Source organism: Hermetia illucens, chromosome 4 (genome assembly GCF_905115235.1).
Source record: "Hermetia illucens chromosome 4, iHerIll2.2.curated.20191125, whole genome shotgun sequence".
NCBI classification, from domain to species: Eukaryota; Metazoa; Arthropoda; class Insecta; order Diptera; family Stratiomyidae; genus Hermetia; species Hermetia illucens.
The window spans coordinates 124,241,519-124,265,738 of NC_051852.1; the positions used below are offsets into that span (position 1 = coordinate 124,241,519).

The 24,220-nt window shown below is 44.3% G+C and overlaps 3 protein-coding genes across 4 annotated transcripts; 1 reads left to right on the forward strand and 2 right to left on the reverse strand.

Annotated features, from left to right (window-relative positions):
• Positions 1-742: 742 nt before the first annotated feature.
• On the reverse strand, positions 743-1,720 carry LOC119654059 (complement factor D-like). The gene has a single exon (XM_038059224.1). It carries the CDS (start codon positions 1,718-1,720, stop codon positions 743-745), a length of 978 nt encoding a protein of 325 aa, XP_037915152.1.
• Positions 1,721-2,362: 642 nt separating this feature from the next.
• LOC119656078 lies at positions 2,363-13,847 on the forward strand. Of its 2 annotated transcripts, none has more exons than XR_005249991.1 (2): positions 2,363-2,381; positions 13,237-13,847. XR_005249991.1 is itself a non-coding variant. In XM_038062365.1 (2 exons), the coding sequence occupies exons 1-2, from the start codon at positions 2,659-2,661 to the stop codon at positions 13,360-13,362; spliced, it is 360 nt and encodes a 119-aa protein (XP_037918293.1). In that variant the 5' UTR covers positions 2,644-2,658; the 3' UTR covers positions 13,363-13,847. The 2 variants fall into 2 exon arrangements, 1 of the variants encoding a protein (XP_037918293.1); XM_038062365.1 differs by lacking the exon at positions 2,363-2,381 and adding an exon at positions 2,644-2,892.
• A 9,167-nt stretch (positions 13,848-23,014) lies between these two features.
• Positions 23,015-23,815, reverse strand: LOC119654060 (plasma kallikrein-like). The gene has a single exon (XM_038059225.1). The coding sequence runs from the start codon at positions 23,813-23,815 to the stop codon at positions 23,015-23,017; it is 801 nt and encodes a 266-aa protein (XP_037915153.1).
• Positions 23,816-24,220: the final 405 nt, after the last annotated feature.

Sequence of the window (24,220 nt, forward strand, 5' to 3'; positions counted from 1 at the left end):
GATTTGGACGGGTTGCGCCCCTCCTTACGTTGGATTTCTCCAAGCGACCGCTTTCTGCCCTGCGGGACAATGAAGGTCAGAGAAGAATGTAGATCACTTTGCAGATTTCACAGGGATCCATCCGAGAGGCGGATCACAGGGAGTTGGGTCTGGTTGATTATACAGATGATATTGTGTCACCCGTGACCGGACATACTGATGTATGAATACAATTGATGCGAAAGGTTTACTCCCATGGTCTCTACCCATTGTAGCGTGCAAGACAATTATAGAGTCAAAATTAACGGTTAAGTACCTAGGATGAACGCACGTTTCCAAGATGAGTTCTTTCCGAGAAAATAGAACCAGTGGCAAGCAAGGCCTCAGTGGAAGTTTCCGTCTTAAATAAACCAGTGGCAAATTTTGGGGACCGTACTTCCAGCAAGAAATGTCTTCTCCTAGACGCGATGGAGTCCATTCTGCTGTACGGTGTCGTAAACACTTTGCACACGTGAGAAGAAGAATACCCTGCAGATTCCCAAAAAACATCTCCCACCACACTACTGTGCCAAATAGGCAATCAAAAGTACAACCGATATTTGGAATAAATATCTTAATTGCAAAACGACAAGGGATAACATATTAAGATGCAAACCAAGATTAATTACTGTTTATTTTTTTCTAGTTTTACTCAGCTTTTTTACCGCGTCTGGGTGTTTTCGTTGTGGGCGTTATCGCTGACAATGGGGTTGGCGGAGACCGGTTACCATGGTGGTGGCGTTGGTGGGGTTGATGCAGGTTGTGGAATTGGTGGCTCAGTAGCTGGTGTTGGCGGTTTTGGTGGTGATGTTGTCGTTGTTGTTGATCTTCCATCGGTTGTAACCCAATTAGGTGGTGTAGGTGGTGTTGGTAGTGGTGTTGTTGATATTGGTATCATTGGGGTAATTATAGGCCAAGGAGTAGAAGTAGTACGCCACCTTCCAATAGTCTGGTCAATCCATTTCTCATATTCCAACAATTTCACGTAAATTGCCGGCAAATCAGATCCACACCTCAAAGGCGAACTGAAGATTCCAATCAGACGTGGTTCCTGTGGCCATCCAATAATTAGTCCAGTCCCTTCATTACCTTCGCAAGGCATTTGTTTGTTGTTATTCCAACCAACAGTACAGATTTGCAGATATTCATCAAGAAACCAGTAAAAGTTTGTCCTACACTCTCTCGAAGAAACCAATTTGAACATTCCATATGTTAAAACTTTGCTTTCTTGCAGACTGAATCCTGGCATAACGACGAATCCATTGGTGGGTTTCGTATATTCTACGTCTTCTGCAGAATACGAAATTGGCGCCAATTTATCTGAAAACTTAAGGATAACTGGCAATTTCACCAACGCGATATTGTCAAAGCCAGTGGGATACGCTGTAACCGATGACTGATCCAAAGTTATAGAGAAGGAATTTTCAACGTTGGATAGACTCTTCAAGAGGAAGTGGACACTGAATTGTTTATCAGAAACACAATGTGCAGCAGTAAGGATCCATTGATCAGAGATAATAGATCCACCGCAGTAATTTTTTCCGGTAGGTGTTTCCGCAGTGATAGTCACGTAATGAGGGAATCTTTTCAGAGTATCTACTTCTATACCATTCTGGATTCTTCCTTGCGCGCTACCTAGAGAGCTCTGAGCGAAGACGAAGATGCTCCCCAGTAAAGTCAAAATAACGAAATGTATTTCCATTTTAATGGAAATTCAAGAACTGGTAATACCTTAGAGTGTTCAGCTATTTATAGTGGGATTATCTCAGGACCGCTCTTCATCAGCTTAAGAAAACATGGAAATTATCTTATCGACTCATGTAAACAACAGTCAAACCAAATTTTCAAAGGATCATAGTGCATTTTTTGTCTTCTTCACTCTTCGATAATCTATTTAGATATTTTTAGGCATAAGGAGACACTTTCATGGATACAAGATATCAACTTTACTGGAAATGTTAGGATTGATGTCCTTATCCACATTATAATCGATAGAACAGCAAATAGTTAATGAGTAGATTTTATCAAGCTAATGGTGGGAATCTTTCCTATGAAACCTAATGATACCCAGGAAAAAATCGATGTTCTAACCGAAAAAAAAAAACAAAACAGGTTTAATTAGCCAATGATTAAGGCACTAATAAACAGGAATTTGAAAGTCGCAACAAAAGATTGATATCTTTTCAATCTACTGCCATCCAATCCAAAGCTAAAGCCACACTAAATTGCAGCATTTCCTGCTTTTTTTTAAATTCCAAATCAGCTACATGCATGTTGCTAAACTGATAATGTTTTCAACGCAGGTATAAATTCGAAAATCTTGAACTTTTGAGCAGTTTAAAAGGAATCAGTGTAACATAGAGGTACATACAGTAATTTATACTTTTCAATCATCTGCAGTACACCAGGGGCGCTTCCCAAGTTGAATTCCGCAGTTCCTTAGATGGGGATACTATAATAGATGGGACCCCTGTGGACACCCTAAAACGATTTTTCCAATACGTTGTCATTAACAGAAACAATCCTGAGGAGGATCAATTATATCTGATTGATCAGTTGTTGGTTCTTAGTTCAAGGCACCCCTTGTCATCCGGTCCCTCCACCGGCCAAGCTGAATCTTTTTTGAAGAACCCGACCGTAATGTGCAACACGATTCCATCTGCCATCGCTGCTCGGCATCTCTCTGACAATATTATCTGGAGAGAGCTCCTCTGTATCTGCATAAGATTGCTGACAAAACCCATCCCAGGTGTGTTTGGCGTCGTTTGCACTCCATTGCAGAAAATGCAGTTTAGACGAAAAGAGCTGCCGAGTCCAGATGCCTTCAAAGGATTCCCGCTTAACACGCTGTCAGCTCGCCTCTTCCTCATTCAGGTAATTTATTGAAGGTATATGCGTATACAAAATTATTAATCAACCTGCGAGACTTAAATGGCATCTTCGGAGCTTCAAAAGCTCCTCCTCCGTGGCTGAACGGCAACAAGGGCCCACCGTCCGCAGTATTCAAACCAGTAATGAAGGAACCTTGAAGGAGGGGCCGAGCAAAGAAAATCGGAATCCAACAGGAGTAAAATCAAATTGGCGACCCCTAATAGAAAAGAAGATTCAAGTACTTAATCAAATTGTCACAGTTTTCCCGGAAAGATCAGAAGACGCTTGAGATGGCGTGTGTATGTTTGTGTTTGAGGTGGAGAAAAGAAAAAGCCTCTGAGCACTCAGACCCAAGTGGTCCGTTGTACTTGATTTCGCCGTCTAACAGAATATCCCGGATACTTTTATGCATAGTAGGATTTCTATCAGTAGATGTGATGCTGCCCGCTGCACTTGAAGCATATCAGCACCAAAAATCTGATCACTGATGCGTCCATAGGCGGAGCGCGCACATAGAAAATGTTCTTTGGATCCCGCTTTCTCACTGCAAGATGGACACGTATCATTTTGGAGCATGCAGTGAGTTATAGCCAGTCGGATGCCCACAATGCTTTTGCAAATCTTACTGCTTTTCGGCAGAATAAACTCTGCAGTATGTTTGTTTGGTTCTGACAAGAAAAATTTCGTATGTTTAACAGCATTAAGGCTCAGTCACCTGACATCATGGGAAGTTTGTTCCCAGTTTTTGATAGCAGCATTAGTCAATGCTTCTGACACCCCAATTGCTGGTTCCGCTCCGGGTATGGGGGAAATTGAACCCTCTTGAACCTTCACAATAACCCGGTACCCAGAGTAGTAACACCGTATTGAATTTAGAAACAGCGTTCAGTCAAGTCAGTTCAGTCAATGAACGATTTTTGAAGTGACTGTTCAATACCCTCAACGCAGCTACAGATTGCGATGCATTTGCCCTTCAAAAACTAGTCTTCCAGGTTGCCTCCCTTAGGATCGCGGATACTTGAGCCTGAAAAACAGTTGTATATTGTCCCGAGGGACTTTCTCTCCCTTTATTTGGAAGGTAGATTTATGTTCTATAACCCTGTTCCGTTTTGGAGCCATCGGTGCAGAATGCTCCAGTAAATCCTGGCATGCATTCTTCTGGTTCGCTCCAGTTTTCTCTCCGTTTCAAGATGAAGTAATCTTCTACCAAACAGATGTATGGGTATCCGAGAATCAGAAGGCATTGTGAAAATTGGATTTAGTTCACCCAATAACTCTATCAATACTTTCCCCACACACACACACAGCCCAGAAGCTGTCAAAGTTGATTTCATCTTTACCTCTACATGTTTGCTCCAAAGAAATTTCTTGTCTAGAATCCCAGATATTTCACTTCTTCAGAGAGTTGGAGGGTTTTACTCCCTCTTGCAGTTTCCTCCTTTTTCAGGTTTTATGTGAAACAGAACCTTATTAGTATCGAGTCGGTATCTGTCTTGTCTGTCTCGTCTGTCTCGTCTATCTCGTCTGTCTCGTCTGTCTCGTCTGTCTCGTCTGTCTCGTCTGTCACGTCTGTCTCGTCTGTCTCGTCTGTCTCGTCTGTCTCGTCTGTCTCGTCTGTCTCGTCTGTCTCGTCTGTCTCGTCTGTCTCGTCTGTCTCGTCTGTCTCGTCTGTCTCGTCTGTCTCGTCTGTCTCGTCTGTCTCGTCTGTCTCGTCTGTCTCGTCTGTCTCGTCTGTCTCGTCTGTCTCGTCTGTCTCGTCTGTCTCGTCTGTCTCGTCTGTCTCGTCTGTCTCGTCTGTCTCGTCTGTCTCGTCTGTCTCGTCTGTCTCGTCTGTCTCGTCTGTCTCGTCTGTCTCGTCTGTCTCGTCTGTCTCGTCGTCTCGTCTGTCTCGTCTGTCTCGTCTGTCTCGTCTGTCTCGTCTGTCTCGTCTGTCTCGTCTGTCTCGTCTGTCTCGTCTGTCTCGTCTGTCTCGTCTGTCTCGTCTGTCTCGTCTGTCTCGTCTGTCTCGTCTGTCTCGTCTGTCTCGTCTGTCTCGTCTGTCTCGTCTGTCTCGTCTGTCTCGTTCGTCTCGTCTGTCTCGTCTGTCTCGTCTGTCTCGTCTGTCTCGTCTGTCTCGTCTGTCTCGTCTGTCCCGTCTGCTTCATCTGTCTCTCTAAAACCACCTCCTTCTCCTTCCACTCTCCCCGCGGGACTCCCATTTGGTATCACGTCGCGAGGCTGGATCAGAATTTATTCTGCGCTCACGTTAATATTCGTGTCTCTCCCTCGTTCATTCTTTCGGATGACTTCTTCCTGCCTAAGCTTCTTTCCGATGGCAGCAATCACTTTTTCCACATCGGCCCATATCCCCTTTGCTTTCACCATAAGTTCTATTATATTTTTGGGTGTAAAGTGCTCCCCGGTTGTAGCTTCCAATGGGCTTCGAATCTGGAGCAATGAAAAAGGACGTGGTCCTCTTCAATATTTGGGCACTTTAGGCAATATTGCCGAATCAAATCGATGCAGACATGCTCGATAGCCTCCGTGTTCGCCCAAGAATTGAGTTAGGTTGAAACCTACTTCGCATTGCGGTCGCTCGATCCATTTCCGGATATCCTCTATGATTTTGTGAGTCCAGCGGGAGTTTTCTGACTCGTCCCACTTCTCTTGCCATTTCGCGAAAGAGTCAGTTCATGTGAACTGTCGTCGACGGGCAGGAGGTTTTCCGGTGAGATACGTTCGACCGTAAAGTCGTTGTATTTCTTTCGCCAAGATCTCAATCGGGATCATTCCTGCTATCACGCAAGCTGCTTCATTGGATATTGTTTTGTAAGCGCAACATGTTCGGAGTACGTCTGTCTCGTCGGTCTTTCTTTTCGGCATTGGAAGGTGGAAAGGTGCTGGATCCTGTCATGCAATTATGTAAGACTTCTACTCACTAAAACCACCTCTTTCTCATTCCACTCTCCATGGAACTCCAATAAAGTATCACGTCAGGCAGCTGGCTCAGTTTTTAACTGCGGCTCATTATGGCTCTCTCTCTTTCTTGTTTTTGTCGTAATTCTTCCTGTCTAATCTGTTGGTGAATAGCTTGCAGAATGAACTCCACAATATTTTCGAGTGTTAAGCACCTGTATGCGACCGCTTCCATTATGTTCGAGCTTGGGGCATTCAAATCAGACAAGTTCCGCATTTTCAGCCACGTTACCACGTCTCGGGCAGTATGGTGACTAGTCGTGACCAAATCGATATAAATAAGCACGATAACTTCCACGTCCACTTAAGAATTGCGTTAACTTGCAGTTTAATTCCCAATGGCCTCGTTCAAACCCCCTCCGAATATCCGCTATGATGCGGTATGTCCAACGACCAGTTTGTGACTCGTCCCATTTCTTTTGCCATTCTTCTATAGATTCCCACCGTCAAAATACGCTTCATTCGCCAAGATGTCTATGAGGAGCATCCCTGCTAGCACATACGCTGCTTCTCCTGAAATTATCTGATACGCACTGTATACCCGGAGTGCACTTAGCCGATACGCCATTCCGAATTTTCTGCAGTTTACTTTGTTCTCGAGAACAGTTGCCCAAACTGGAGCTGCGTAGAGTAGCACGGAGCTGACCCCCTAGAAAGCAGAAGACGTCGACTTTGTTCTGGCCCACCAATATTTGGTAGTATCCTCGAGATTGTTGCAACGATGCAAGCCGCTTTAGTTGCGGCGCACTCAATATGTTTTTTGAAGTTGAGCCTTCTGTCAATCATTACTCCCAAGTATTTGAGCGATGGTTGGGAGTAAATTGTTGGGTCGCCAACTTTGATTTTCATGGTTGTGTTCTTCGGAATTTGAATGTCCTGCAGGAAGACTTGTACAGTTCACATCTGCTGCAACGACTCTGGATAAGTAATCGGTGGGGAGCACTTGCCTTATAGTGATAACATCACCGACCAGTATGCGCCACACCATAGGTCAGAGTCAGCTTCAGTACACATCCGCTAGAAATGTTCGGATTTGCTCTTCGTAATTGCTACTTGCAATTTTTTCCTCGCATTTTTATATAGCGCATGTAGTTCCTCGAACTCAGGTCAGTGTTTTTTTGCGCTGAGAGCGTCTCCTAGTTTTGAGGCACTTTTTCCGATTTTCCTCAATTTCTGAATTCTGCCAGAAATTAGAATTTCGTCTTCGGAAAGCTCTACGCCGAGGCATAGGGGCATCGCATGCCCGCTGCAATTTTTCCACCACCTGTGAAACTTTTTCTTGTGCGCTTCCCGACAGCAATGTATCTTCCAGAAGAACCTCCTTGAACATCGTTATTCTTTTTAATGACTTCATAATATTCCTTTGTGAGGTTTGGAAGATGATAGCCTGGTGATCGATGTGTCTGTACTCCTCGCTGACATACCACTGCAAGTCTCTGATTAGAGTATCACTGACGAAGGTGAGATCTACCACCGATTGAAATGATCCCCTCCGAAATGAGTTGGCAAGTACCACGTTCAAGCGCGAGAATGTCTCCCGTAATATTCGTCCTCTTTGTATATCTGTTGCCTCATTCTTCTGCGCATGCGTTGAAGTCGCCGGCTCTTACTTTCGGATTGTAGCGACTTGCATTGAAGGATCGTTTCTCCTGCGATGACGTGAATTTCTCTAATGTGCGCCTCGGTGCTGTGTTACAGCTATAGATGTAACCGACAGACCACTCATCCAATACGTACTTTGCCCACTGCAATCGCCTTTTTCGCTGCTTTGATGCGAAGACTATCTGCCTGTCTGTCACACCCGATTTATTCGGAAATGACTAAATCAATTGTCACGAAAATTGATGAGAGTGTGTGGTCTGTTCTTCCCTTTACATACAGCAAATGGCACCAGTTTCTGTTAAGTTTAAGCGAATGTGAATGGAGGGTGCAAACATTTTCAGATTCCACAGAATGTGGCCATGCGGGGTATCAAATGAAAGGGCCCAACTAGTACTTTTCTAAACTGGTCACATAATTGTTATCGGGTGAAACGTACGAGTGAGGGCTCAAAATATGACCCTCACCAAGTGTAACAGGTCTCGTTCTCAAAATCTGTTCAACCGAAAAAAAATCAAAGAGGTATATCTAAACAAAATCTAGCCCTCAAAATACATTCCGTTCCAATATCTACACAAATAAAGTTAGTAATAGTATATTAGCATACTTTAGAAACTTACCCGGAAACCCCCCTTAAGTTCACGCTAGAACTACAAAATTTGACACTTACATAAGGGATAACATAAGGCAGGGAAGGCAGGGAAGGCAGGGAAGGTTTGAAGAAAATCAAAAATTTATTAACAAAGTTATAGAAGGCGAAATTTTTACATTTGTGTGAATTTTTGTGCATTCTAAAACGTGTATGAAGTGACCATACATATCAATTCGTCAATACCCTAACAAAGTGGTATTCAATGTACGTACTTTATATGTACATATGTATACTTTTATGCACGAAGTAAATCGAAAATAGGTGTACGATCAATTTATATACATGCATATAGAATACAGTATTCGGTAATAGGCAATCTTTGTCTGTTTACCATGAGCAAAATATCTACGGCTGTAATTTGTACGTATTTCTTGCAGTTTAAAAAAAAATATTAGTCTGAGTTTATAGTCATATACGAATGGATAAATGTGCATAGAAAGCTTCCCACATAAGATGAACACAAAACCTTTATACCCGAAGCGCCAGCCTCCGGTATTTGACTTGTTTTAAATTATACCATTGTGGTTTTATTTGGACTTACTGAAAGTCCATGCCTGAGGCACCTGTCATCAAATCAACGGTGCGTTGTGTATTTCTACACCCAAATTTTCAGCCAGCAAATAACACGTCGCTGTGTTGTTTGCTGGTTGACATTTCAGCATCAGTATAAGCTTGAGCGTGTATTGGCAGGTTTTGCATTTTGTATGAGGTGAAGATAGCATGCCTCCTTAAGGCAGCCTTTCCTTGCTTCCAACCAACTCAGCACACAGCAATCTCTAACGTAGATCCACTTAATGAAAGCTTCACCAACGTCATGCTCTCTGACGGCATCACAGAGCTTTTGAAAGGGGGCAGAGTCAAACACCCCACCAATGTCCACGAACACCCCCCCGACCGTAGTTCCCATTCAGAATTGCGTCCTCCACCTTTCAAACCAAAAAGTAAAGAACAGACTTACAGAACTTTCGCGTTGGCAAGCACGTTGGTTTTCATTTAATGGGTGTGACCTTAGCGCATTCTTGCGAATGGAACACTCAACCAGCCCCTCCAAAAATTTCGACCAAAATAGTGTTAAGCTGATTTATCTTAAAGAGTCGGAACGGCTGGTTTGACGATGAATGTAAGTTGGCTACGGAACGGAAGAATGCTGCATACCGAGTAATGCTGCATTCTCAAAGAATACAGGCACGCGCGGAGACTTACAACGAACTCCGGGGAGCGGAGAAGCGACTTCACAGACGGAAAAAGGAAGCCAGGGAACCAACAGGCTGTGAACTCTTAAAGGACAGGGAGCAATCGCACCAGGCGCGGAAATTCTTGCAACAAGTCAGCAGGATGAAGGCTTACACACCTCGATGCTCATCCTGCAGAGACAAAGAGGGAAATTTGATTTCCGACAGATTGGGTATATTGGAGCGATGGGTTGACTATTTTGATGAACTACTGAACAACCAGAACATCGGCGAGTTGGAGGGTAAAGACGACCCACAATGCTGCCACCACCAAGTATAGAAGAAACAGTCCGCGCAATTCATTGGCCTAAAACTCATAACTCGCCTGGAGCCGATGGAATTACAGCCGAAATAGTTAAATATGGAGGCCACCAATTACAATAAGTGGTTCACCAACTTGTGCTCAAGGTGTAAGACTAGGGAAATCAGCAACAGATCAGATTTAATCTCTGCGACAAGCGATAGAAAAACTGTTGGAGTATGCACATGAGTTGCACTAACTTTTCATCGACTTTAAGGCCGCCTATGATAGCATAGCCAGGGAAAACTGCACACCGCTACGAGAGAATTCGGTATCCCGACGAAATTGATAAGACTGACTAGGCTGACCCTGACCAATGTGCGAGGCTAAATAAAAACACCAGGATAACTCACGAGACCATTCGACATCAACAACGATCTAAGGCAAGGAGATGCCCTATCATGCGTCCTCTTTAACCTGGCCCTCGAGAAAGTGATCCGTGATATTGAAATAAATGCAAGAGGTACGATCCTATTTAAGTCCACTCAACTACTGGTCTATGCTGACGATATCGTCTAACTACAACAAACTACAACTTTGAGACCGTTGATAATTTCTCCTATCTAGGGTCGAAAATCACAACCGATAACAACTACGATGATGAAATCCGCGCACGGTAGTTGTCAGCCAACAGAGCCTATTTCAGCTTACAAAATCTGTTCCGCTCGAAACGTCTCACCATAGGGTCAAAGCTCTTACTGTACAAGACTATGATCTTGCCAGTCCTCATGTATTCCTCGAAGACTTGGGTTCTTAGCAAGAAAAATTGCGAACTCTTGGCCGCGTTCGAGAGAAGAATCGTCCTGAGAATTTTTGGCCCCCTACATGAGGATGGATGATTCCATAGCATACATAACGACGGAATCTATAAGCGATACCATGACTGTCACGTTGTGGATAAAATCCGTCTCAATAGATTACGGTGGGCGGGTCACTTAATCCAGATGGATGAAGACAATCCAGCCCGGAAAGTCTATAAGGGCAATATCTATGGCAGAAAAAGAAGACGAGGCAGACCGTGCCTGAGATGGAGCGACGGCATAGGTCAGGATGCCAGAAAGCTTTTAGGGATATCGAATTGGTGGACCTCGCCGCAAAACCGGGATGCCTGGAGTTCCTTATTAAGGCAGGCCTAGACCGGACACCGGTTGTTGCGCTGTTGATGATGACGATTTGCTACAGGTTTTCCATCACGATAATATAATAATAATAGTGATAATCGTTTGCGCAAACATCCAGTTGGATTACGGCCTTGAAGTGTGTAAGAGCACTTCATAGAAAACAGTAACGGTACACTACAGGATTACGGTACCCTATAGGAGGCAATGTGGTCAGCATTGCGCTTGCCCACTGTAAGATTTGAACCGCGACCTTCCATACGGCAGCCTTGTGCTCTAACCACTCAGCTATCAGGATACACGATAAGCTCAGCAATTACGATATTTTGGAAAGCTGGTCTAAATGTGTTGCTAACATTATTCTGGACCCAAAATTTGTATGCAATCTGGAAATGAAACGAGGCACTTTTTACAAGTACAAGACAATTTTTTTTAAATGCCGAATAATGAGCTTGTATTCCTCATATACCGGCATTTCGAGGATCATTTGTTCTGTTTCTCAGTGAGTTATTGTCTGCGCTGCTGTTTAAACCACTCTTCCTTACTGCCGACCGAGTTTAAGGTTTATGATTACCCTCAAAGCCGTTGTCACCTCAGTTTGTCCACAGTCGCGGTTGGTCTGGAATCAGCCCTGATACACAGGGTGGTAGTTGTGGTGGTGGAAGACGATTTGTTCTGAAAACGTCGGATGAAAACCGATTTGATCCTTGAGTAAAACGTTGTCTGTATAACGCTGTCACAATGGAGCCTAATGACAAATATTCTGGCAAAAGAGTATCCTTGAGGGTTTGGATGAGTGCAGTTAAAATCGTTATGTTTCTTATCTCCTGTCATATGTTGACACTTCTAATTTTTAGAAATTAAAAAACAAATTAAGTCTCAAAATTTTCTTTATTTTTTTGTTGGTATGTTCCCGTCGGTTGATTTTTCACTGTAGTTTTGAATAGTTTGGTTAATCCATGACTCATATTCTGATAATTTCACATAAATTGCGGGATTTCCTGATACACATTTGGTAGGTGAACTGAATATCCCAATCAAACGTGGTTCTCGAGGCCATCCGAAAACAAGTCCACTGCCCTCGTTACCTTCACACGGCATCTGGTTGCTGTTTCCCCAACCCACAGTGCAAATGTCCAGGTACTCATCGAACAGATTTCCATATATTGCCTGACACTGGTTTGAAGAAGTCAATTTGAACATTCCATAGGTCAAAACATTGGTTTGACCCGGTGAAAAGCCAGGCATCACTACGAAGCCATTGTTCTTTCCACTGTAATCACCACCTATTCCCCTGTATTGGATTGGAGCGAGGAACTCGGAGAATTGGAGAGTGACTGGTAGTTTGATGAGGGCGATGTTGTCGTAGTCTGTTGGATACGGAACTACAGAAAACTCATCCAGCGTAATTGCGAATGACTTTGCTGATCCCTGGAGGTTCTTCGTTAGGAATTGCAGAGTGAAGTTTCCTTGGCGAACACAATCCAATGCAGTCACTATCCATTGATCAGATATAATTGATGCTCCGCAGTATTTCTTGTCGTCGTATTCTCCTTTGGTGATGGTTACGTAGTGGGGGAAACGTTTCAAGGTGTCCACAGGGGTCCCATCTAGTATTCTTCCCTGCCGTTGAGTGAGGCTGATTTGAGGAAGGATTCCTGCGATCCCACAGATGATTAGTAAGGATGAAGATGCTTTCATTGTTGTATTTCTTTGTTGATTTCTTGTTGACTGATGAAGGTAGTAAGGTTCCCCTATTTATATCCGAAATCTGGGTGATTTGATGATAATCGCAATTGTTATCAGTTGAACGGAAAATACATTGCTGATTGGGAAATCTGGAAGTAAACAGGAAGCGTTGTAGTCTAGAAACCATTTCATTTTATTTCAGGCTGGTAAAACATGGGAAATATGTTAAGTTTGTTTGTGGGACTCTTGAAATCGCAAGTTGGAGCTATAATCATTGATTAACTGAACTCTGATGGGTTGGATTCGAATTTCCCTTCCTGGGTATACATTTGTAGTATGTATACTTTTTATATGATCAGACGGAGGGTGAAATGAGCAGAATTTTTAGTCTAATTGTGCCATCATGGAATTTTTGGAAATGGTGTTTCTATTTACTGATTTGCCCAACTTGCTCGCTTTAGCGAATTCTTCAAAGTTTTAAATGGGGTTGATTGCCTCATGCTTCACTATCAGTAGGTTAACAGACCGCGAATGATAAAATAACACGGATCTTAGGTTTTCTAAGGAATTGATTACACTTGTTTGCCCGGAATTATACCGTGATTTCCCTAACCCCGGGAAATACTAAACCACGAAGCAGGTTGACTGCTTCTATTGTCATAATTTTTGCTAAAAGAAAATCCTATGCTTGCTATTTGTTAAGTCGGGGTTTCTTGGTGTACTCTCTGCTTATTCACTTCAGACACCACCTTTTTTTGTGAATAAGGAATAACGAAATAATTAATCTCAACATGCTTTCAGTTTGGCCACGGATCTAAATTGTCAATAAGCAATCGCCATACCTTCCAATTTGGACACAGTACAATAAGCAGACGCCACCCGCAAAACTCTCCATCTCTGCACTTGGACAACGCGGTTACGATGTAATTAATTGCCAAGGGCATCAGCATCACCTAATTGCCGAGGGCATCAACTTACAAAAAGACGTCTCCTGGTAGATATAGGACCCTCAACATTCACCATTAGCCAACTCAAGGCCGAGACTCCAACTGCAGCTTTATCCGTCGCTGCTTGGATTTTCTGAAGGAAGCTTACCTTCCAGCCGAACATTAAACCCAAGTATTTAACTGCTGGTTTTAACAATATGATCAACCCGCGGAACGATGTGGAACTCCCGACCCTAGGCGCAACTTTCCAGGCATGACGAGTTTTAGCAGACTATCACAGGAAGTGATCCAAAGATCCGGACCTGACATGGATGGATTCCTGTGCTACCCTCGACGTCATCCCCATCGTCCTCTGGCTCTCTACCGTCTCATAAACAGGAAGCCGTCTCCCAGATAATCCCTCAACATCCGCAAGAGACACTTCGTTATGTCAAATGAGTTTCCTAATGCGCCTAATATATCTGTCTTCTGACATTAAGCATTATGAGGAGCATTATTTGTCAAGATCCGCGGCTGTGTGCCTTGGCTCATTGAACGGCACAAATTACCTCCATCGCAGCATCGGCCGTGGATCTCCCTGCTTTGAACCCGAACTACCTTGGGAATAAATCTCCGGCGGCGCAGATCGCTTCAACGAATTTACTCCTGATAAGCTATTCGAGCATATTTCCGGTCATGTTCCTTTCCTTTGCCGATTAGTGCGAGCCTCGCCACCTTTCAGACGCAAGGAAGAGTCACGAACAGCAAGTCTGGCCAGTTCATAAACAAGACCATCAGGACCTGGCACCCTCTTACTTTTCATGGTGAGAATTGCTTCTTAGAGCTCTTTCATTGTGAAAAAGAGGTAGTCTTCAAAGTCTTCCGTGCGGTTAACATCAACCCATACGGGATGTCTGTGAAATATTGCTCGTGTAATGCGTTCCATCCGGTCGGTACTTAATATGCCGGCTTTTCGCAAAGTCACAATTTTCCGGGTAACAAGTTTTTAGCCAAGCTCCAGCGGTCCTTATTTACCGCTTTGACTAGGTTCTGCCGGCCGCGAGCTTCGCTTTTATTTATAGCGTTGCGGAGCTTAAGGCCCTCCTTCCGTAGCTTGGCAAATTGCCATGCACCAGTATATAGAAGGCCTGTCAGGGGGGACTCCTCCGGGACATGGAAGTTTCACAAGCTGTCGTTATCATATTCATCACTAAGTTTACAACAGTGTCAGCTACAACGCTGCAACCCCCGAAGTCCCCTCGAGCACTGCTGTGCCCATTCCAATAGGTGCCACGCTCTTGCACTGCTGCCGATGTTCACGGACGCGACGTTGAGCGCCGGGATGGTGAGCGCGACAAATAGCGTCAACCACTTCGAACGCGATATACCGGTAGCCACTTGCCAAGAATTCTTCTCGAATACGCCACCTGTCCATCCACGGTGCCAGACATTCCGACACAAAGGTTTCGTTAAGAATGCTTACACAGCCTGAGAACCGAAAGGTTGGCTTAACTGCGGCGAGCGGTTACGAGCCCGCTTTTTACCACCATTTCCAGGATTCTTTTACCTTCGAAGTCTGGGTGAAGCATGTCCCATTCAAGGCCCCACCGCCTACCAAGATGCGACCTTCGTGCCCGAAACGACGTCCTCGGCAGCATCGAGCCTTCGTCAAAAGTCCGCATCGTCCCATTCGACATAAGGTAAACGCTAAAAACCTTATCCCTAAACACCGAATCCAAACAAACGCTCTGCCTTGGACAAGAACACGAAGTCGAATACCATCCCGGGCCCAGTTATGTAGCAGCCACCCCCGATGTCGAGATGCCATGAAGCCAGGTACTTGCCCCGTATTGCTCGCTGATTATCACTAGATCAGCTTTTACCTCCGCAGCGAACTGCGCCAGAAACTTGTGAGAAGACAGGATACCACACCGAACCTGCAGTTTGTGCAACCCTTTCACCAGACACATCACTACCCTTGCAAAATACGCAATTTTCGCTTTCGTTGCTCATCTTTCTTTGGTGGCCTACCTGACCGCATCTGTGGAATGCCGTCCTCCTATTGGGTCTTTTAGAAATTGGTGAGGTATGTCCATAGTACAGACACCTGTAGAACTTTCTGGGCATTATCAGTATTCTTACCCTCATTACTACCCATCTGATTTTGATTTTCCGCGGCGATTTCCCCCGGAGCGAATTTTTGACCTCGAGCATTCACAGAAGTGACACGTATCCGGACACTGGTTAACCCAACCTAGCAACTTCGATGTGACCTATACTGGATACGCAGTGGTGAATAACACTTGGAAGTGCAGAAGGCCGGTTGGAGCAGATGTAATAGGAGAGGGTGAAGTTATTTCATTTCTGATTACTCTCGTGGGAGAGAATGGGAAAATACCAGAAAAACAATTTACTATTTTGAGAAAGTGTGGTATCTGATAGTGAAATTCTGATTAGGATAAACCACATGAACAATTACGGACTACTGAAATTCGAACAACTGTTTATTTCACTACAAACATACATACAACAGAAACCACGCGTTTCTAGGAAAGCCATTAGGCTGCAATTGCGTTCTGTTTTTATATCCTTGGTGTAAGCGCCTCTGGCAGTATGGTGACATCCATTACGATGGAGTGGCGAACTGTAGGAAAAACTCCTGAGTTAAAAGGTCGAGCAGACCTCAGGCTAACGTGTCAAGCATGGTGAGGCAGCACCGGAAAACGCCTGACTTTGTGAACGGCATGATGATATCAATATGAGCGATTAAAAACGTTGAAAAATCCTCTGTATATCCGATCCTAAGGCTGAGTGTCAAAAGGGCTGTATCGCACCAAATACGTGAGATAATATGGCTTAGTTCCAAAGGCGTAATAGGTTTAAGATCCAAGGATGACGCTCTGCTAATCACCACCTGCTGTAACTTCAAGATTGCTCAAAAGCTAACTCTTTTGAATCGAAATCACCAGAGATATCTCTTCCACCCCAGATAATGTCTGGAGTGATGTTCGTCTGCCCGTCCCTTTTGATGTCTCATCCATTAGTCATTGGAATGACTGGACGGCCTTCCGAAGCCGAAGAACAGCAGTAAAAACCCACATAAACCCAAAGGTTGCAATTCACTCCCTGGTAGGCGCGTCAACTACACCTACGCGCTATCGTTCGCGGTTACGTGAAATGTGCTTCTGTTCGGCCACCGATTCCCTGAGATCCCTGCACTCCTTCTCTATTGTTCTGCGATAGGTGCCTTTCGGGCGACCCATCCGTCGGCCATCATTCCACTGCTTGACGTAGCTAGCAGTGCAATTGTCGCCCCTTCGTAAAAGTGTTACCTATCCACTGCCGTTTCCGCCTACCGGTCTCAGTGTGCACGAACTTCGATTATATCACGCAGACAGGTATTCACGTAGGCTTGAAGCTTTTGAGTGACAGTGAGTGACAGTCTTAACTCGGTGTGTTGTCTTCATGTTGAGATAACGGCATTTTCAGATTTTTGTCAAGGCAGCGAAAACCCGACATCGAATTTAAGTCTGCTACCAATTGGCTTTCTCGAGTACAAAAGCGCATTACCGCAAAAGGGAGAGAAGGGTACGCTCCAGTGTCTCATCACCTTATATCGTTGGGATTCTGGCTAAAGTTGGAGAAAGCGAGCATTCCCTCGTTACCGTTGTCGAGAAGTCAGCACCCATTCCAGAAACCAATCATAGTCCGTTTTCGATTGCCAAAGGTCTTCAGCGTGAGATCAGTCCTTATCTGACGCATTGCTGATGTTTCGGTAGCAATAAATTTTCAAAATTTGCGGGTTGCTAGCCCAAAAATTTATATTCCTTTTAGTCGTTTCTTACGACAAGCCGGGAAGACTTTGAATGTATTGTGAAACCCCACTCACAGGGTCGTATAGTTATTCTGCGACAGGTTGACAAAGCAAATGCCGCCGATTTCGTTAAAGAAAAAATTATCGTGTCGAATGCTAAGCCTTACAAAAATGCTAGGGCTTCCACCTCAATCGACGGGGCAGGACGGGCCCCGGTCCTGTCGAGAAATGGACAAGGGTTCTTGACGCATTGACGGCGTAAAAACGTAAGTAAGTTAGTCCGAGCAAAAGAAATATGTGTCTGCACGTTAAATATTGGCACCCTCACTGGAAAGACTGATGAACTCGCAAAAGCGCTTCGGAAAAGGGGCATTGATATCAACGCTCTACAAGAAGGCGATGGCTGGTGCCAAAATCTGCGACATAGAACGCAAATACGGTAAAAATGGCTATAAGCTTCCCTATTTTGGTAGCCCACACACTCAATGATTCCTTGCCATATCTGAGAGCTTCTGTGATGCCATTAAAACAGTCAAATGATTTGATGATCGGTTGATGAAGCTCACAATTAAAACAGCTGATCGAACAGACAGGACCTGATGCCAAGAAAGATGACTTCTAGCGACTTCCCGGTGCAAAGACCCGCAACGGGTAGATGGCGAGAATATTTCGAGCAAATTTCAACGGCAGAATTTCTTCATCCTACACTTCCACAAGTATTGCCCACATTTGAAGTAATTCCACCTGTCAGTGCAACTGGTGCTCAGAGGTGGCGGTAAGGAAGGAAGTGGCCGAGGAGAACCTCCATAGTGGTGGTCCCGTGAGACGCTGTACTCACTTTGGTTTGCCAGCCGTGATGCAGTAGGCGAATGCTCCAAAGGCCTAATTAGGGTAATCAGACCGGAGTCTGCACGGGGACTCATCTGAAGTGGCAAATTGGTCACGAAATCTTACCAGAGGTATACTGGTGCCATGGGAACCGGGATAGCCCCTGGACACTCATACTTCGGGTGAACTCCCGTTGTATGTGAGTACAGCTCGGTTATTTGCGGTTGGCCCCCTAGTGGGTGTTTCATGGTGGTTGTGATTGTGCTCAAGCGAGAAGAGACCTTCGGGCCTCGGCGTGGTGTTGCGTTTCAATACGGGTGCCGTACTCCTTAGTTCGGTAGAGATTTAGGTAATTCTTGCATCCACCAGTATGAATGCAAAACCATGCACTTGGTATCGACTGGTACCGTTGTTGCTTATCTCAGCAGGGCTCTGCTTGTGGTCACAAAATCAATCCGTGTCTGAAGAGGACCGTAGGATTAAGTCTCCACGACAGGTACCTACGTTAGACACCATGGGCTTAACTGTCAGTGCAACTGAAGTCGAGGAAGCAATAAAACGAATAAAATCCGGGAAAACAACAGGACCTGATGACATCTAACTTCTGGAAAGCGAAGAGCTTGGACCCAGCATTTCCCCAGTCGGGTTATTCAGGATGGTGGAATACCATCTGACTATCAAGAAAGTACTTCTACTACAGTTCCAATATGGAAAATGAAAGTTATTCCAGCAGACTGTTCAACTTAGCGTCCGATCCGGTTCCTCTTCCATACCATGAAGGTTTTTGAACGCATTCTTGACAAACGGAGTAAAACTGCTGCGCTTGATCGTTTCCCCGCAAAGTTATTTATCGTTGCAACTGCAGTTACTGCAGATCTGCTGCGTCCACTCGTACAGAAATCTGAGGAACCCGGGACGGTTCCCAGAGTGTGGTAAATGGGGATGATCGTCAAGATCTCAGCGAAGGGGACCCGTTTTGAATGTGACAATTGGAGGGATATCTGCGTGCCCCCTGCCGTCCCAAAGATAATAACTAAAATAACCCTGGAACGGATTAAAGAACATCTCGAAAGCTTGATCGACAGAGAGCAGGCTGCTTTCTACTCTGGATCATCCTGCATTGACCACATCATTAGTCTACATATCATTGTGGAACAGTGCGCAGAGTGTGAATCTTCGCTGCACCTGTTCTTCATCGATTTCGAGAAAGTTTTCAACAATGTGAACAGGGATTGTATCTGGGGTGCTCAATGGAGGGGCATTCCAGACAAACTAATAGCCATTATCAAAGCGATACATGATGGCGCAAAATGTCATGTGCTGCACCTAAGTAAAATCTCGGAAAGTTTTGAGGTCCAAAGTAGAGCCCGCGAGAGTTGTCGCCAATATAATTTCTTCTTGTTATTGCTGACGTTCTTCATGCTACCCTGTCCGGAAGACGTGGAGGAATTCAATGGACGATGACACCTTTACTCTCTACTCTCTCACTGGGTCATCGACCTTGGCCAAGTGGCTCTGGATTTGGAAAGAGAGATAAGTAGAGTCGAACTAAAGATAAACACCAACAAAATCAGGATTCCCAGTTTGACGGGTCATTGCACTCTCCCTATCTACGTTAACGGGCAGAGCATCGAAAGTGTCGATCAATTTTTATATCTACGAGGACCGGTTTCCGCTGACGGTGGCACCAAACTAGATGTTGCCCGACGCATTAACAGTGCTAGATCCATTTTTGCTGCCTTGTCTAACCTCTGGAAATGGAGCTATCTCAACACCAAGGTCAAGTTGAGACTGTTGTGTGCTAGTATCCTTTCTGTATTGCTACATGGGAGTAGCTCATAGAAAGTGAACCCCACTGTTACTGAAAAGCTCCAAGCATTCGTCAACATCTGTCTGCGCAGTATCATTCGAATACGGCTGATACTATCTCAAACAAAGAAGTTAGTTAACGTACAGGCCTTGCACCCGTACGCGATGTGATCAGAAAGCGAAAGTAGCAGTGAATAGGTCATTCATTAAGGAGGAGCTTTGCTGACTAGGCCATGAAGGTGAGTCCTTCCAAGGACACTTGAAGCTGAACAGCAGAGAAGGACCGCAGGCGTCTGGGGAAATTGTGGAGGAACTGAAGAGCATTTAAGATAACCGCGAAGGATGGCACGTGACTGTGCGCCAAGCAGTAAATGCCATTTTCTTCCTTGTAAGGTTTTGATGAAAATCTTAGCTCTGCACCCTTCGTTAGCTTCACAGACGATAGAGGTGCTCGAGATTTTTACTCTTAATGAAGTGGAGAATATCGTCGGAGGAGGTAGAATATACCAACCTAGACATGAAAAGCTACTTTGGTGATGAAGTGACTTGGAGTAGCGGACCCGTCGAGTGCATAGAAAAAGAGTTCAGAATTAGGGCAAGTGTATCTTATAGTACCGCGGCGGCTACCTTCGATGGCACGTGTGAGGCAATTCATATTGCAACCGGTTCGATATTAACAGGGTGATCTATACTGTTCCGTGCCATTACTATGATCGAGTGAAGACCGTATCTCATTAATTATGCATAGAAGCTTAGTTTAAAGAACAAGTGGTATTCGTACCAGCTTTTGACGTTTCCCCGGAGCTATGTCATATGCAGCCTCCCGCCCCTAAGACATTAGGCGAAGGAAACAGGTTTCCTGCAAACTCTACATTTAGAAGACGCTCTTAGATAGGCAGTTTTGGGAAAGTCTGTGATCACCTCAAAGAAGTCATCGTTGATCAGGGGTTTTCAAAGGACAGAGCCATGAATCAAATATGTATATATGATTATATGATATAAAAAAATTTTCAATGTAAAAGGGGAAGATGCTCAGTAAAGGTCATAGTGCGATTGTGATACACGATGAAAATTCCAACTCAGATATACTTAGGCATGTGATGGAGAAACAGCACCTGGGCCTTCGTCGAAAGGGCTTCTTTGAATGGACGGATAGACCCCTTTAAGGGACTGAAGGCAGTTAATAATTTAATAATAAATAATTTTAACTTTTTTAAAATGATTGAATTGTCCAATTTCGAGTTTTTGTATGTGGGACTCGTACACAATAAAAGACACTTACGGTCTCTTCAGCCATAGTCCCGCAGAACTACCATTTAGGTATCACTTCGCAAGATGGGATTGCCATATGACACTCGTGCTTCTGCTCCTTTCTGTTTTCTTCCTCCTCTCCTGCCGTATTTTTACGATTACGGAGGAAACGGTAAACCAGTTCTTTTTTGTCCTCATCATCTCCGCAACTATATCTTCCGGGCTCATGCTTCTGCCCACAGCTTGGTTCACATTTCCCCTCTCCATCGTGAATCTTGGGCAGTGAGATACCACATACTCTGGATCCTTCGGTATGCCCCCACATCAATTCAGAGAATCGTCAAACCCAATGCAATACAAATACTACCTATACCAACCACCGTGTCCCGTGTGAAACTGGGTAATGTGGTAATAGGCCTCTCCATGTTTTCGCTCACACCATACCCTAAGGTTAGGAGCGGCTCGGTGAGTCCAGCGATCTTTGGTAGACTCGTCTCACCCGCATTGTTAGAGATCATTCCATTCTGAGGTTGCCACATTCTTGCGTTCTGTGTGTCTCATCACACGTTTTGCATGGTACACTACACTCAATTCTTTCGCCAGAACGCGGACTGGGATCACGCACCAGTACTGTGTCATCTGATGTGATTTAAAGCCATCAGCAGTAAACTGAATTCGTCTCCATCCGTCTCTTACAGCGGTGGCACTGAATGCCGAGGAGGGAACATTCTTTTTTTCGGCATGCCTGCAGCGATAAGATACGCTCTGGTGTTCACTGTCGGCTTCAAAACTTTGTTAGGGATTTCATCCAAACCTGCGACCTTGTTGTCGCCGATCCTACCACATATTTTGCGCAACTCCTCCACAGTTACTGGAGATATTATGCGGTCGTTGGGTTGGATTACCGTTTGCCTTCTGCTCTTTTCGTGATGAGGAAGCGGACTGGCAACAATCTCTTTCAAGAAGCCCACTTGACGTTACGTTTACTGCTTGTTCATTACCACCCTATAGGCCTCACTTCAAGTGTTTGCATATACCGGCATGGTTGAATAGCGGTTTGAAGCAGTTCTTTTTACTTCTCTGAATGGCCTATTTTAAGCGGCCACAGAACTGTGTTTGTGTCCCTTCTCGGCTACCGCCACCGGCGTTTCTCCTAAGCCTCTGGTAAATACTTCTTGCCCGGAAACATTCGGCTCACAAACTTACGAGTAGGGGCATAATAGTATTGCATGTTTTCGCCACCCATCGGGTGGTTTAGGTGACTATTTCTATGGTTGTAACATCCAAGGATATGTCGGGCTTAAGCTCCTTCTTCTTCACAGTAGACTCACGGTCTGATGACATCCAGTATGTCTTGCTAAGATTATTCTGGATCCAATATTTTTCTGGAACCTGGAAATTAAACGGAGCACTGTTTTGTAAGTAAGTATTATAGCTTAATTTTTTTTCAAAGTTAGTTATGTATCTTTCAGACATCGGTTAGAAAACCGCACTGTTACCTCAACAATTCTTCCCTAAGGGCAATCGAGTTGAAGATTTATAGTGGGCAGACGGCCGTTGGCACTTCAGTTTCTACCCGATCGCGGCTACTTTGAAATCAGTCAGTCGGTGATGGAGGGTGGTTTGCTCTGAAAAGGTTCGACGAAAAACGATTTGAACATTGAGTAAAGCTTAGTCTATAAAGGCTGCCACAATGCAGTCTCTTGCAAATGTGCTGAGAATAGTGTATCCTTGAGGATTTGAATAAAATGCTGCGGGTTGGGTGGGTTCAGGATTGGATGGCAAGAAGAGCTGGGTTTAAATGCAATGAAATGCGTTACTTTTCTTATTTCTTATCATGATTTGTTCACACTACAAAAAGTCAAGAAACAAAGAAGGAAGCAAATTTCAAAGTTTTCTTTATTTTTTGTTGGTGTGTTCCTATCAGAGTGCCTTATTAACAGTATAAAACTTAGTATCTAATAGTAGTGGCTGGTTCATCACTATGATTTTCAATAGTTTGGCTGATCCATGACTCATATTCTGACAGCTTTACATAAATGGCGGGATTTCCTGATACACATTTTGTGGGTGAACTGAAGATCCCAATCAAACGTGGTTCTCTGGGCCATCCAAAAACAAGTCCACTGCCCTCGTTACCTTCACACGGCATCTGGTTGCTGTTTCCCCAACCCACAGTGCAAATGTCCAGGTACTCATCGAACAGATTTCCATATATTGCCTGACACTGGTTTGAAGAAGTCAACTTGAACATTCCATAAGTCAAAACATTGGTTTGACCCGGTGAAAAGCCAGGCATCACTACGAAGCCATTGTTCTTTCCACTGTAATCACCACCTATTCCCGTGTATTGGATTGGAGCGAGGAACTCGGAGAATTGGAGAGTGACTGGTAGTTTGATGAGGGCGATGTTATCGTAGTCTGTTGGATACGGAACTACAGAAAACTCATCCAGCGTAATTGCGAATGACTTTGCTGAACCCTGGAGGTTCTTAGTTAGGAATTGTAGAGTGAAATTTCCTTGGCGAACACAATCCAATGCAGTCACGATCCATTGATTAGATATAATTGATGCTCCACAGTATTTCTTGTCCCCGTATTCTCCTTTGGTGATGGTTACGTAGTGGGGGAATCGCCTCAAGGTGTCCACAGGGGTCCCATCTAGTATTCTTCCCTGCCGTTGAGTGAGGCTGATTTGGGGAAGGATTCCTGCGATCCCACAGATGATTAGTAAGGATGAAGATGCTTTCATTGTTGTATTTCTTTGTTGATTTCTTGTTGACTGATGAAGGTAGTAAGGTTCGCCTATTTATATTCGAAATCTGGGTGATTTTATGATAATCGCAATTGTTATCAGTTGAACGGAACATACATTGCTGATTGGGAAATCTGGAAGTAAACAGGAAGCGTTGTAGCCTGGTAAGCATTTAATTTTGTTTCAGGCTAGTAAAACATTGGAAATATATTAAGTTTGTTTGTGGGACTCTTAAAATCGCAAGTTGGAGCTGTAATCACTGATTAGCTGAACATAGTTCTGATCGTCTGGATTCGAATTTCCCTTCCTGGGTATACATATGTAGTGTGTATACTTTTTAGACGACAGGCAGGGGGTGAAATGCGTTGGTTGGGTTTGGAAAATTTTTAGTCTAATTGTGTC

Coding starts and splice junctions, on each gene's coding strand:
- LOC119654059 (XM_038059224.1), bottom strand. CDS start 1,720: ATGGAAATACATTTCGTTATTTTGACTTTACTGGGGAGCATCTTCGTC.
- LOC119656078 (XM_038062365.1), top strand. CDS start 2,659: ATGTGCAACACGATTCCATCTGCCATCGCTGCTCGGCATCTCTCTGAC. Junction 2,893..13,236: donor CTCGCCTCTTCCTCATTCAG/GTAATTTATTGA, acceptor ACATGCTTTCAG/TTTGGCCACGGATCTAAATT.
- LOC119654060 (XM_038059225.1), bottom strand. CDS start 23,815: ATGAAAGCATCTTCATCCTTACTAATCATCTGTGGGATCGCAGGAATC.